The sequence below is a fragment of the Xyrauchen texanus genome, chromosome 28 (assembly GCF_025860055.1).
Source record: "Xyrauchen texanus isolate HMW12.3.18 chromosome 28, RBS_HiC_50CHRs, whole genome shotgun sequence".
NCBI lineage: Eukaryota > Metazoa > Chordata > Actinopteri > Cypriniformes > Catostomidae > Xyrauchen > Xyrauchen texanus.
The window spans coordinates 3,381,789-3,397,727 of record NC_068303.1 but is presented as its reverse complement, the minus strand read 5'-3'; the positions used below and the strand labels follow the sequence as shown (position 1 = coordinate 3,397,727).

The 15,939-nt window shown below is 36.5% G+C and overlaps 1 protein-coding gene across 5 annotated transcripts in view; it reads right to left on the bottom strand.

The window, feature by feature from the left end:
* The window catches only part of LOC127621744 (collagen alpha-1(XII) chain-like), a 122,658-nt gene that overhangs the window by 53,684 nt on the left and 53,035 nt on the right, over window positions 1–15,939 (bottom strand). For 3 of the 5 annotated variants that reach the window (XM_052095459.1, XM_052095455.1, XM_052095460.1), the window contains 10 exons: window positions 14,008–14,140; window positions 13,887–13,907; window positions 10,757–10,896; window positions 8,016–8,145; window positions 7,731–7,879; window positions 6,955–7,084; window positions 6,646–6,785; window positions 5,071–5,200; window positions 4,358–4,497; window positions 64–193 (listed from right to left, as the gene is read on the bottom strand). In XM_052095459.1, the coding sequence (XP_051951419.1) occupies window positions 64–193; window positions 4,358–4,497; window positions 5,071–5,200; window positions 6,646–6,785; window positions 6,955–7,084; window positions 7,731–7,879; window positions 8,016–8,145; window positions 10,757–10,896; window positions 13,887–13,907; window positions 14,008–14,140 (1,243 nt within the window). The remainder of the gene's footprint in view (window positions 1–63; window positions 194–4,357; window positions 4,498–5,070; window positions 5,201–6,645; window positions 6,786–6,954; window positions 7,085–7,730; window positions 7,880–8,015; window positions 8,146–10,756; window positions 10,897–13,886; window positions 13,908–14,007; window positions 14,141–15,939) is intronic. The other 2 variants (XM_052095457.1, XM_052095458.1) reach the window with 2 other exon arrangements.

Below are 15,939 nucleotides of genomic sequence, written 5' to 3'. Positions count from 1 at the left end.
TAGCCCACTACGCCACCACCACTCACAATATGATTTTCCGGAATGATTGTAAGAGTCACTTACTGGTCTTTCCCTTCTCTGAGAGTTGAGGTCCGTCTCCTTCAGCAAACACCGGCACTACAGTCACTGTGTACATGGTGTCTGGCAGGAGTTTTTTCAACACTAATGTTGTTGTGCTTTCAGATACTTGCTCCTGTGAAGGGAAAACATAAAGAAATTCCATGGATTTCATTGTATTGGAGTCTTGAGTTTACGGACTGTAGCTCTAACCTATCCCAACTGAGGAACCTTCGTTTGTTTTGACAGAAATCGGATGCACTTGTTCTACCTGTTCTAAACTGATAAAGAAAATGGAGCATCAAGTAATATTTCTCATTTGCTTGCCAAATAAATCTTTTTAGGTTTCGCAGTTTCCTCGAGCTCAGTCTAAACATTGGTGTTCCCGGTTGTAAACATTCCCAGCAGCTATTTGAGCATAATGATAATTCACATCAAGTTTCATTAGACCTCTACACCATCTCTTTTCCTCATGGGAAGATTCTGTCTATAGCAATACACAGTACATCTTTCTGCAATCCATGTCAACAGGTTTCATGGGATATCTCGTGAAGATTTTCACTTGCGACATCAACATTGTAGAAACATTGTGCTTTAACACTAGCCAAGTGCAAAACACCAGTAAAAATGGCTTTTATGAGAAAATACAACAGATGCTGGGTTTCCATCCAACTATGTTTATGCGCGTCAGAAAACCTGAATGAAATCAATTTGATATGTGCATAAATAAAAAAACTGCATAATCGTTTATGCGATATGCTGAATTAATTACGTGTTTTGACCACTTGGCACAAGTTGCGAACTTGTAAAGCGTGATGGCAATACGCTCATTGGCTGGTGTGTGATATGGCTTGATACACATAATGCAGGGAATGTTATGCATTCTCATTAGTAGAATTTTCAGCCATGTGTTGTAGTGATGTAGTTACTCGCTAGTGTCTGGCAAATATCTTTATAGAAATGCAACACAATAGATGCTTTAAACTGCAAAGTAATATTGATACTGACCCTTAACGATTCAAAGCAAAGACATATTTACCAATCATCTACTAATGATTCATCTAATAATAATCATCTTATAATTCATTTTACTTAGGAGAATTTACTATTATAGATTTAAAATGATGCCAATTATATATATATATATATATATATATATATATATATATATATATATATATATATATACAGTACATATATATGTATAGTGATATAGTGATGGGGAGAGGAGCTCTTTATGTTATTTGTTGAACAAAACAAGCCTAGATGGAACTTGTGGCAGAAATCAAGTATTTTTCAGCCTGAGTAAGGTGCAATATTCTTACCACAAAAGCACAACAAGTCTTAACTATCACTAAAATGAGAGGTTTTGACTGCAAGCACTTTTCATGTGGACTTTAAAGCAGCGCTTGACGCTAGTGCGAATCGTGAATCCGGCTGCTCGATAGCTGTAGCAAAGCGGATAGCCACAGTCTGCTGGCAGATTAATATTATGGAGGAGGAGAGTTTAAGAGATTTAATGCCCACTGCAATGAATTTACAACCTATGAAGGGACTAGTTCTTTTAATTAGTCAAACTCCCACTTAGACTTTAGGAAACATTTAATGTTACATGAATTGGTGCTATTTTAGTGCATTTCTATCTTTATACTGTAAAAGGCTATGTTTGGAAAATGTTAATAAATCATTGTATTGTTGTATATTGTTTTGTTTTCTTTCTTAAGAAGGAAATAAATGCATTTTAATGTATAAAGTATATTAAAGTATGTTAGTATATTTAAATACTTAATATATTAAGTGCATTTAAAACAGCCCCAATTCTCCTAGGAACACCTGGACACTGTTTTTCTTGGTTGTTGGCAGATAGGATGTCCCAATCTTCTTGGAGAATTCACCACAGTTCTTTTATTTATTTCGGCTGACTCAATTGTAGGGGCAATGGCATCTGTTGCAGGGCTCCCTGTTCTTCTATTCTAATGTTTTCTATTCGCAGAAGTAATGTTTTGGAGTCTAACTTATTGACACACTAAAGCTGAAGATATAAATAACCATCTTAAGACAAATGATTTTGTGAAACATCTTATTAAGATTAAGACTTTTGCACAGTACTGTATATAAATATATACATACACTGGCGGGCAAAAGTTTGGAATAATGGACAGATTTTGCTGTTACGGAAGGAAATTGGTATTTTAATTCACCAAAGTGACATTCAACTGATCACATAGTATAGTATAGTATAGTATAGTATAGTATAGTATAGTATAGTATAGTACAGTCAGGACATTACCGATGTAAAAGAAAGCTCCATCACTATTTGAAAAAAGTCAGTTTTCCAGACAGGAGCATCACTCCAACACCTTGTCCTTGAACATTCATGGTAAATTGATCATTTGGTACTAGAAAATCACTTGCCATTATATCAAACACAGTTGAAAGGTATTTGGTTCGTTAAATGAAGCTTAACATTGTCTTTGTGTTTGTTTTTGAGTTGCCACTGTATGCAATAGACTGGCATGTCTTAGGTCAATATTAGGTCAAAAATGGCAAAAAAGAAACAGCTTTCTCTAGAAACTCAACAGTCAATCATTGTTTTAAGGAATGAAGGCGATACAATGCTTGAAATTACCAAAAAACTGAAGATTTCATGCATGGGTGTAACTACAGTCTTCAAAGACAAAGCACAACTGTCTCTAACAAGGACAGAAAGAGATGTGGAAGGTCAGATGTGCAACTAAACAAGAGGATAAGTACATCAGAGTCTCTAGTTTGAGAAATAGACGCCTCACATGTCCTCCGCTGACGGCTTCATTGAATTCTACCCGCTAAACACCAGTTTCATGTACAACAGTTAAGAGAAGAGCCTTATGGGAAGAATTGCTAAGAAAAAGACACTTTTGAAACAGAATTTTGATGAGAACTCTTTGAAGTAGTTTAAGAATTATTTTCAAATTGTAATAGTAATTTTTCACATTATTAATGTCCTGACTATACACTGTGATCAGTTGAATGCAACTTTGATGAATAAAAGTACCAATTTCTTTCCATAAGAGCAAAATCTGTACATTATTCCAAACTGTTGGCCGCCAGTGTGTGTGTGTATATATATACTGTATATATATGTATGTATTTAATTTTTTTTTGTAAAATACAGAACATACGGCAATTATATATGTAGAATATTCCTCACATTGCTCCACCAAAACAAATATTTTCTTATAAAATCACAATGTGTCTTCTTCACGTTTTTGTGCTGTAAATGACACATGACCTGCGCTGTTTGTCACTAAGGGGAAACACCTAAACAATCCCACTTTTATAAGGACATATACATAATTAAATATCTATAACTATTAATTCAATGAATTACTTTTTAATCCAATTAATTACATGATATCCCAATTAATTAATCAAATTAATCACAATAAATACCTTATATAATTTCTTGCGGAGAAAAGCCCTAAAATAACAATAATTTTATATATAACGCTTAAATAGTTGTATTTAAATAATTATTAATATTATATATATAAAATTATAATAATTCAGATCATTAAAATGCATTACATTAAAAGTGGCTTTCTAAGGCAATATACTGTATAATCTATTACATTTGTATTGATCATATGCATACTATATCATTGGCTTACATTTTACAGCAATCCATTTTGCAATTGAATTTGTCAATCTGTCAGAGACACGTCTTTGTGCATATGTCAGACAGATAATTTAGGAGTGTCTCACTTTGGTTGTGTCGTGTTATAAACACAGCGTTTTTTGGTCACTGTGTCAAATTAAACAATGTTTGAAACTTGGAATAATGCATCGTCCAGCTGTCTTTGAAGAAAGCGTTCTCATCTTGTGTTGATCACTAGTGTAAATCAAGCCTGAATCAGTTTTTTTCTCTGTATAAGCTGCACATTGACTATACAGCTGGAGTTTCGCTTACTGCCCCCTGCTGGGCCTCTGTCAGCTATCAGAGCGGGGGGTGGGACATACGCACTCAATCATCATGCGCTACAAGGACGGATATAAGCATTGTGCACCATCTCTGTGTTTACATCAGCGTCTCCCGCTGAACATGTTTTCATGCATGCCTTCCAGAGTACGTCGACAGGGGAGAATACCGTGGAGGATGCTCTGGGCTTAAGCGGCGGTAAGCCTGTGTGTTAATACGGCCATGATTGCATTATATCATTAATTATACTGTAATGATGCATTAAATCGAAAGCCCTAGTCAAAAGTTATTTTGGATGCTGCTTGTGACAGAAAAGAGTTTAAAACAGTGAAATATGTCTACCATGAGCTCTATTCCTCCATTGGTGGGCACATATAACACTTTGTACCCCTGCACATTTCCATCGGCAGCTTCCCAGGTGGCGGTGAGGGTTGTGAAGGTGGGGTCGGTAAGACGGAGGTTTCTAACACCTCCAAGTGGCACTGGAAAGAGAAATATCAACAGTAATTTGTCAAATATACCTTGATACATTATCTCTGTTACAAAACATGGTGCTCTACCTTATTGTTTACCACCTACATTCAACAAAGGCAACATCCTTACTGAAATGGAGCCTCATTAGTGACAGATTTGGAACACATAAACAGCACTTTGCATGAACTCGACTCGCAATTGATTCCAATTGAGTTTGACATTAGCATGTTGCTAAGCTAACATTGTGATACTCTTATGAGCACAAAAATAGAGAGCCCACACAAATACTTGGTAAAATAGTTGATTCTTTTCAGTATTGAATGAAATCTAAGTATAATCATCATTTCTTTACACTCATCAGCCATCTTGGATTAATTTCATCACAGAGTTACAGAACACAGATGCTGCCTTGGCTTGAAACTTGGCCAAAAGAAGGTGTCTTAAAAAGGCAGTATGCCCTTTAAGTCAGGGGCACGCCAATGATGCCTTAAAATACTTAAGTAGTTCAACAGTTTTGGAGCTACTATAGTGTCTATATACTGAATGTTGATAGATACATTTTCTGAAAGGCTGATACTCACAGGTCTTTCCATTCTCAGACTGACGTCTGCCCTCTGTGGCGGGATACACTGGAACAACAGATACAGTGTAGATAGTATCAGGGGTCAGGTTTCGTAAAACTATGTTAGTCTGAGCCCCAGGTACTTGTTCCTGTTTACAACAAGAGAAAAAATGAAGAGAGTGATGAACTGAGCAAACCTTTCTGATCAACGTCTAATGCAAGACATCTAAACTTCAACAGATTTTAAGTGTGGAACTTGAATGGACCACAATCAAGCCTTGTTACGCTCAAAATATATATATATTTTTTTAAGTATTTGGTGGATGAAAATCACAAAACAAATGTCTGGGTCATATTAAATGGGAACAAACTAATATATATACATATATATATATATATATATATATATATATATATATATATATATATATATATATATATATATATATACGATATATACAACTAATACAACTTTTTTCTGAATTGTGGCATAATTTTCATGACAATTACGCTAATTTAATTCTTATTACAGCAACGTGAAAAAAATCGAATTATTGCAATGCGGAAAATAATTATTATTTATTATTAAAATTGAATTACAATTTTAAGAATATATCAATAGAATATTTGCTTTACCAAAAAAAGAATTTATGCTGATTAAAAAAACAAACAAGAAGTTTCCAAACAGGACAATATTTAGTATTTTATTAAAGTTATACAAATTTTGACATTATAGATGCTGTAAGCGATTTTTTTTATGGAAAGATATGCAAAAAATTGTCCTACTCCCTCAAAGATATTAATGAAATAAGTGTCCTGAGATATCTCACTGGTCTCTTTGACAGCGCTAGACTCTGTAAACAGCAAACAATGTTTAAAAAACTTCTAAAAATAGTTCTAGCGAATTATTGAGGCTTAATGACATTTTTATGCCATGTTGTTGATAGCAGTTGCCAGTTGAGGGCGCTATTTTGCTGCTGTTGTTTTAAACCATTTCTACACGATGTCGCAGGGTTGGGGATTACATGTAACGGGATTACGAATTTAAAATACAAAATATAAGTAACTGTATTCCACTACAGTAACAGTTTAAATCATTGGTAATTAGAATACAGTTACATTCAAAAAGTATTTTGATTACTGAAGAAATTACTTTTGCATTTTATTGTCATTTGTTTAATTTAATATTTAGTCCTTTAAGATGGAAAACATTTTTCCATATAAATGATGTGATCCAAAGTGCATTTGAACAGCGGTGAAACACTTTCATATGATGTGTTACATTCATACGAACAGACTGACGTCTTTTGAGTGCAGGGTTTTGGAAAGAGGGGCGTGGCTAATTCAACGGCTCAGTCTTGTGGAAGTTGAATGGCTAAAATCGCTTACAGCACCTTTAAGGTAATCAGAGTGTGACAGGAAATTGTCATGACAATGTCACAATGCAAAAAAATATTAAAGATCTTAAAATTAGGTCAAGTAAAAATTATTGTATTTCCTATTCTATTGATTATGAGGTGAAATATGACCCAGCCACATTCTTAATGAGATGAATTCTCTATAAAAGGGCTTTGAGAGAACAAACAAGCCCCACCATTGCTTCAGTTCCTCCAGCTGCAGGGACGAAGAAGATCTTGTACTGGCGCACGGCCCCATCCGCAGGCTCCCATTTGACGTTCAATGAGGTCATGGTAGGGTCAGTTATCCTCAGGTTCTTCACACCGCCCAGGGCCCCTGCAAACAACATCACATGTGCCATTTTACAGTTTTGGGAATCAACTTTATGAAGCATTATCCAGATCCTTCTTCCAGGACTGGAGCTTCTTTCATGTTCTTACACAATTATACAGCCGTCTATTATACGTTATTGTTGGACACTTCACGACTGTAGAAAGAAACTCACTTGTTTTTCCATTCTCAGACATTCTCTGTCCATCTCCCTCAGAATAAACAGGAATCAAGGTAACGGTGTAGAGAGTATCGGACTGAAGGCCTCTCAGAACTGTGGTCGTAGTGGTGGAAGATACCTGCTCCTGTTTCCAAGAAATCATACATTGAAGGTCGCTTAAAGTCAATAAGAAACAGCAGTATAGGCCTTCTCAGATTGAAGAAACCATCGGACAGTAGTCACGTTTCCATTCAAGTTACGAATTTAATTTATGCGCAAATCAGGACAGCTGCACATTTTGGAGATTTTATATGCATCCAGCATTTTTAATGCAATATCCCAAAATTGCCATAACTATGCATGGATGGGAACCCAGTGTCAAACAAACGATGTGAGAGAACGTTAATCATTTCTCAATAGCTTAGTCTTGCTGAAAGGCATCATTTGTATCTTTGGCATGCAGATAGAACCTACATGAGAACCTCTAGCCACTGAATGTGGCTTATTATTATTTTTATTGAATTGTTTTGAGGAACTCTTGACAGTCCTCATTGTTCTTGCAAGAGTTTATGGGGTTTGTTTTGTATATTCCTTGGAGAACTGCGTCTTTTGAAAAAAGTGCCTGGAGGACCTCCAAAGGGTTCCACCAGTGTGGCACTCTGTATCGTCTCGTGTTGATTTTGATTTCATGTTGATTCTAAGGCCTAAGCAAATCACCACCTCGTGACAATGTTTCAGATTTACAGTTCGCCTCAACATCAAAAAGTTGTTTTAGAAGCATTAAGTCCTACCAGTCCTACCATGCTTTCGGCACCACCAGCCGCAGGCACGTAGACAACCTTATATTCCTTCACTTTTCCTTCTGCTGGTTCCCAACGGACGTTCAGCGTTGTCATTGTGGGGTTGATCACCTGCAGGTTTTTCACTCCTCCTAAAGGCTCTACAGGAACATTACGCACAACGGTTACATAATGCCATCTCGTCTTCATTGCATAACATCTCCAAGGCATGCATCCTCCCTAAAATGAGTTTGTTTGGGTTCTCAAAGGGATTTATGAAATACTTCAGCTTCTTACTTGTCTTTCCCTGGCCGGAAATATCTTTGCTCTCTCCAGTGCGATAGACGGCGGCCACCGTGATGGAATATGGCGTATTAGGAGACAGCTTCTGAAGAATAACACTGTTCTTCTTTCCACCAACCTGAACCTGATTGGAAAAGACGTCAGCAGTCAGACACTTGGAAGTTAATCATTTGTTTTGCATGAAATGAGAATGATTCTCTCCCGAAGTCCACGTATATAATCTTAATCCAGATTTCTTGCACAAAACCAGTCAGAATGACCATTTACAGTTGGTCCTTAGAATAGTGCAGATGGTTTTTGATACTGTACCTTTAAGTTTGAGAGCTCCAACTAAGGGGCAGATTTTCCTACTTAAATTTTGGTCTGTTCCTGACTCAAAGCTATCAAATTGTTTCACAAGACTTAAAGTAAAGCATACTCATTGTATATGAACTACTTGTATAATACTTTGTTTCCTTTTAGGAGCTGGACAGCCTCAGTACTTTTAAAGTAAAGAGAAAGCCATTAAGGTTTGGAACAACATGAGAGTGAGTAAATAATTACGTTTTCAAACTGGAGTATCTCAACCTTAAATACATTATTCCATTTATCACACAGGCATTTATAATCTAGTTATTAACTGGATATGTACCCTCTAACTTACAAGACTGTCACACAATCTAGTCAGTCGGACAATGCCAAAACAGATCTCCAAGCAATTCTCAGAAGTGATCAGAGAGGAATGTTTGGCAGTGCTGTAAAGACATCCACAGATCCAAGAAACTCTGGTGCTATCCTTATGTAGTTTTATCCTTTTGGCCCACACTTTTCTTACAACTTGGCTTTCAAATATTGCATATATTGTATATGTGACACGGTCCAGTAAAATGAAATCGGTCAGTAATTTTAATGTTGCCAGTTGCCAATGTTACAACAACTTTAGCATTCTGAAAGGTATGACATAACATGCTCTTAAAAACAGCACGAAAAAGCATTCGCAACTCATTGTACTTCCATATTGTGACGTATTTAGGAGTGAAACGGGATACACAAAAAAAAAAAAAGCTCTCTTTGGCTGAACTTGTTTGAATCGTGGACAGTGGTTTCACAGGTTTGAAATGAGTTTTCTCCCCTTAAAAGTTCTATATAATCTCAACTGGGGCTGGACTGGTAATCTGGCATACCGGGCATTTTCCCGGTGGGCCGACGCACTTTGGGGCCAATCATGGGTGAACTGTCCATCTTGATAACCATGCGGGCCGGTGGGTCGGCTGTGAAACTGGCCGAATGGGCCGCGATAAGCTAAAATGAGCCGCCGCGATATGCAGAACGGACACGGGATGCGCTTTTTTGGCCTTCAAAATCTAAGGTACCATTCACTCCCATCAATAAAGCTTAAGAGGATATTTTTTAATACCCTTTAATAATAATATCTAGGTTTTAGACGTAAGCTATTTATATCATAAAAGAGTAAAACTCTGTTTTAAATAGCCTACCTAATATACATTTTTTCTTGAATGATTAAATGCTCCGTTCCACCGTCATTATTGCTTAGTGATTTTTACGTAGCAACAACATTTACATTTACATTTATGCATTTGGCAGATGGTTTTTTCCAAAGCGACTTACAGTGCACTTATTACAGGGACAATCCCCCCCGGAGCAACCTGGAGTTAAGTGCCTTGCTCAAAAAAACGTATTCTTCCCTTCCACAGCTGTTGATTAAAGTCCCTATTATTTTGTTTCCATTCCACACCTGTAAATTCCTTCAAGGACAACTCTCTGCTTTCGAAGAAAAGCCTTTCTGGCGTATTATTTTTAGATATCTCAAAAAAGCAAAATCGCCAGTTACGGACTTTGGTGCCATTCTCACTTTCTCAGGCTTTCTCCACTTCTTCAGCATGCAACAACTGACGCTCTTCGCTTGCGCAGGATACATGTAATGCACATGTAAATGAATATTTGTATCAGATTGCAAAGTTTAGGGGACATATAAACAGTACATTCAGATTCTGCAAATGCATTGAATTTATTCAGATTGATGAAAATGAGTGCATGTAAACACAGCCAGTGAAATCAAGTTGTGACAACATGTTCTAGAACTGTGTTGCTTTAATTCATTTTAATTAAGTAAATAGAATAAATTTTTTTGAGTGTGCTCGACAAGATAAGAAACATAGTCTTGATTTTATCCATCAGTAATTTCAAACTATCCTTGTTTGCAATTTCTCAATTTGTGTGTTTGTTAACTATTGGCAAGAGTTTAGAAAGGCTGCATTACCACACGGTCTAAGTGAAGTAAACGAAAAGTATATTTCTGTCAGCTGTTACTGCATTAATAAACAAAACAATCTTGTGAAAAGGCCATTGTTCCGTTAACAACACTGTTTAAACAAACACTCCTTGAGCAAGTAATAAATGTTGGCAGGGCTTTTCATCCCAAGCTCCTTGTCATGAGATATATAACAGTAACGGTTTTGTGTCCGTACAGTCACTGTAACGCTACATAATAGACATGTTCTAATGGTTTGGATCGGATGAATGTATTGGTAATGACTAGTTGTTCCTGTCTAGATTCCAGCTTTCCAAAGAAGTGCCCTACTGTAATTATTAACACAAGGGCTATGAACTTCATAAAACACATTTTGCGATATTGCTGCAGACAATTCTGCCACTCGTCATCATAATTGAATGATTACACAAGTGCTGGTTTTAAACATCTCAAATTAAGGTTGAATGGAAACAGCTGAACTTACAGACAGTGGCTTTCCTCCCGCAACAGGCTGGTAGGTGACTTTGTAGTTCTGGACCGGGCCTGAAGCGTGGTCCCATTTCACTGTTAGAGTGGTTGTGGTGGCGTTGAAGACCTGGAGGTTTTGTGGTGGTCCAGTCGGCACTGGGAGCAGAAATAAAGTTAAATCAGCAAAAGTCTTTGGTAGCAATAGCTAAAAATGTTACTTATTAGGGATGGGAATCGTGAGGAATTTACTTCACTTAACGTTTCTGGCTCCTTAACGCTTTCATTAATGATTCTAAATAATAAACTAAACCAAAAAGTATATTTTTGGTTATGTTTTTTTTTTTTATTATTATTATTAGTATTGAAGAATCATTTATTACAAAAGTCTGAATCAAACCAATAACTCTTGAGTTTAAAACAGATTCATGACTCTTTTTGACTGATTCACCAAAAGAATCGGTTCATAAGAGTCGTTCTTTCACAAATTGTATATTTGCCAGCGAGAAAGCAAAAAATAACTTTCTTATTGAGTATTTTTGTCTTATTTTCTAGTTAAAAAAAATCCTAAACATCCATAAAAATAGCAAAAACAATACTTAATACTTGAGCATATTAACAAGATATTAAGTCTGATTTTCATAGAAATCTTGCAAAATTTGGTGGGGTTTAAGCTTAAAGCAAGAAAAAACTATTTGCCAATGGGATAAGAAGTGTAAAAAAATCTGTAATTTTAACAATAAAATACTGTAAAAATGCTACAGAAATTTGTTTTAATTGATTAACGAGTATTAACTGTAACAGTACATTTTTAAAATATATTTTAAAAGACAATACAGCAGTTTTTACAATAAAATGTTGTAAACAATTGATGTAAAAATTATTATTTTTCTGTATAATTAATGGTAAAAATGTACATTATGTTTAAATCAAGAGAGTACATGCACTTTTTACAGTAAATTATTGTTAAATTTACAGTAAAAAATCAATAATCGGGCGTTCCCAGAATTCCCTGTGTGATCCATCATATTATATTTCACAGGAATAGTTATGTTTCTTCTTGTTTTGAATATAAGTTATGTATATGTAACGGGAGCCACTAGCGACTGACGCTAGAGGCTGTAGCCTTTAGCCTTCTTGTTAGCGCACCCACCTCCCACGCCAGAGACGCCAGTTCGAATCCCGTTCGGAGCGGGGTGAGCAGGTCTGGTTACAATGGTGCCGTGACCCAGATGGGAGTGAGGTTCAGGGGGGTGAGTGTAACGGGGGCTGGCTGGTAGATAGCTGTGCAGTGTGTAAACCTCACTCTCCTGACCTCAAGCGGTGCACTAGCGACTGACGCTAGAGGCTGTAGCCTTTAGCCTTCTTGTAGCGCACCCGCCTCCCACGCCAGAGATGCCAGTTCGAGTCCCGTTTGGAGCGGGGTGAGCAGGGCCAGTTACAATGGTGCCGTGACCCGGATGTGAGTGAGGTTTAGGGGGGTGAGTGTAACGGGGGCTGGCTGATAGATAGCTGTGCAGTGTGTAAACCTCACTCTCCTGACATCAAGAGTTGCACTAGCGACTGACGCTAGAGGCTGTAGCCTTTAGCCTTCTTGTTAGCGCACCCGCCTCCCACGCCAGAGACGCCAGTTCGAGTCCCGTTTGGAGCGTGGTGAGTAGGGCCGGTTACCTATATTTTACTGTATTTTTTACATAATTATACTGGCATCCACAGCTGGTAATTATTATATATTTTTTTCAGTGAATAAACAGTAAAGTTTTTCTTACCCATTTTCAATTTTTTTTATTTTTAAAGCATAAACATTGCAAAATGTTATTAGATTTTATTCTTTGAAAACAATACAAAATATATACTTCTTGTTTTAAGAATGTTTAAGAATATTTTTACTGGAAAACAAGACAAAATACTCGCGGTGTCTTTCTTTGTCATTACATTCACTTCAGACTGCAAACTCAAGATAAACATCATTTCTTTTGCCGTGGCTCTGCAGATTCAGTAGGATAGTCTGTCCGTATATTACATCAGGATGTTCCACAAAGGAATAGCACAGATCTTCAAGAGCCTTTAAAGGAAACGAACGTCAGGAAGCTCATTCGGTTCCAGTATCTTTAAAAAAATGAAACAAGTTCTCGATTCCCAACCCTAGTCAACATGATGGTCAAATGAGCTTTATATGAGTCAGTCCTTAAAGATGGATAGCAAATGGGTGTTTGGGGTGAATAAATGATAATAACGCAACAAACAAAATGACAAAAACAATGGTTGGCTGCATGTGTGCATGCATGTTTATGACTGATGACAGATGACAAAATGATGGTGATGACTTGACAATGATGACAGATGATGGATTCACGGACAGATGATTGATGGTGAATGAGTTTCCTATAGAGGTAGGCAGTATGACCGAAAGTATTAGATAGTACTGTAGTACTAGTAATAAAAAAAAGGTTTACTGTATATATATAAATAACCATATGGTTAAACCTTTTCTCATTTGATTCCTTTACAACTTTGATTGGATGAAGCAGTGGTAAAATAGCCTATATACTGCATTAATATATAGTGAATTCTACCGTATATTAATGCGGCAAGTTGCAACTTCGCTCAACATATAGCCACAACACAAAGAGAAGTTTAACTACACACCTTAAATAAGTAACTTCCCATCTTGACTTCTTTGGGACACGCCATGCTCTGAATCTTTCCATTTCTACATATTTCTTTGTCGCTCTTACTTGTCAATAATGTAAAGCAGTCCTGTCCACTTAAAGCGGCGCAAATATATTTAGTGCGATATAAAAACGTTCGCAGAATTTCTACCAGTTGACACATTTCTAACATTGCACAGTTTATAACGTCATACCACCCAGCCCTATTTTCTGATGGAGTGCTGGCTGAACACAAAAATGCACATGCATTAGGAGCCGTTCAGGCCAAATGCGTTCCTGCGCTACAAAACAGCGAGATGCGGTGCAACGGACAAAGATGTCCATCTAGCATATGTTTACAACTGGGAAAAACAGCCCAGACGGACACAAAAACACGTTCGGTGTGAACGGCTCCTTAGTCTTCCTTTTCCATTGATATGTTCATCTTCTTGATTAGCATTACTATTAACAAATTCCTCTCGTTTGAAACAAACATACCAGATGAAATGCTCTTTGACGCTAGAAAAAAGATATTAAAAGAACAATGTTAAATTTATTGTAACGTCAATACACGTTTTAAATATGTTCTATATGTAGTTGTGAGTGCGTGTTGGCTCACATGTGCGTTGGCTTCCCATCAGGTCCTCGCTCTCCGACTCATCGGGGTAGATGGCTGTGATGGTGACGTCATACGGCGTGTCTGGGTCTAATTCCGTTAAAACTTGTGTCACATCCTCACGACTCAGGATATCCTACGAAAGATCCATTCCAGCATAAGAGTGAATGAAGACAAATGAAATTAATGAAGCTTGTTTATTAGATCAAGTTGACCTAAACAGTACCTTCTAAGGCAGCAAACTAACCCACACGGAACCTCATAAGTGACTGATTTGGAACGCTCTTCAAAGGCAGCAACTCCACACAACACACAAATAACGCACCCCGTTTGAATCACACAGGTCATTCGACACACAGTTCATTCCATTAGAGGGTGTTTCTTCAACTTCAAGCATTTTTAGCACTGCTCATTTCGAGAAAGTAAAGTCTTATTAAAGGGGGTGATCGCTATATCACGAAAAACGTTTATGTTTAAAACGTTAAAGTCCCCGTATATATAAGTCTGGCATATAAGGTATCATTTGAAAGCTTAGAATATGATCTTTTCAGAGATAACATCACTTCTGCATTTATGTTACTTAATATAGCAAAATAAGGCCTAAAATAATTTGCTTCGCTGATTAGCGCCCTCTAGAGGTAATGGGGTAGAAATATTTATATGAAAATAAAACACCTTCACATAGCACCTAAATAGACAAGTCATATATCAAATATAAATTCATATATCACATATTCTCAGAAATATGACTGTACAGTTAATTTTGTTTCCCTAAACTAGAGTTCCAAAGATTTTCAAAAGAACCACAAAGTGAAATTTTATTTCTGTAAGTCAAACGTCTCTTTTATGCTCTGATAACTGCTGCTGTAAGCCTCAAGTAGACAAAAACTTTATATCTGCTTTAACCTTAGGCAGTTTACAAAAAAATATGCCCTTTTTTACTTGTCTGTGAGCTTGCTTGGCTGAATAAATCAATGTTATATCTCAGACGTCCAGAACAAAATATGCCATCCAGCAGGAAAAGCATGCTAAACAAATCATCAGAAATATATGTTATTGACAATTGTTAAATCAGCGCAAAGGGGAGGATCTCAGCTTTCTATTGACACCTAGATTGAGCTTCTAGTCCACACAGAGGCCGAGATATTCGATTAAATAATGAGGGTGTTGCATGAACTGAAAATTAGACTGAATGTCTATGGACAAGCACATCTGTGAGGGATAAAATGTGTTAGAGCGCCACCTACATTTCACATCTGTATATTGTGATGGAATGTTAAAGAGAAAAAATAATGTTCTAGTGCTTGCTGCCATCTAGTGGAATGAAATGACACTTTTCAAAGTTATACGAAAAATGTGAGTCTTTTTTTATTTTATTTGGGGGGGGTTTCTGAAAAATGAGACCAATTTCTTTTTTGCAATTAGTCCATAGTATGTGTGAATGGTGAGTTTTAAAATTTTAATGTGAAAAATTGCAGACAGCAGCCCAAAAATGCACCAGAGTTCAAAACTTTTCAAACTCTTACACGTTTTTGTTTAATTTGTCAATGTCCAACAGTGTGTGTACCTGCATCACAGGAGATTTGTCATTTTTGTCATAAATATTCCCACCACACCATCATTTCCAGCACATCTCAAGTTCTTTATTGGGTTGAATAGAATTATTTGGTGGAAATGATGCTGTTGGAGATGACATTTTTAATATTTTTTAAATAAAAGTCTAACTCCTTTGTCTTGTTAAAGCTAATTTCACAACCAACATTTTATGCATCCTATTTCCAAACAATTATATCATATTTTCACACTTTTTGCATAATTTGTCAATAATACAAACTTGACTGGAAATGATGCCAATTACAAGAGATATTTAACATTTATTATTCTTAACCTTATTTTCTTCAAACATCACTTGCCTCATTTCATCTCAAGCATGCT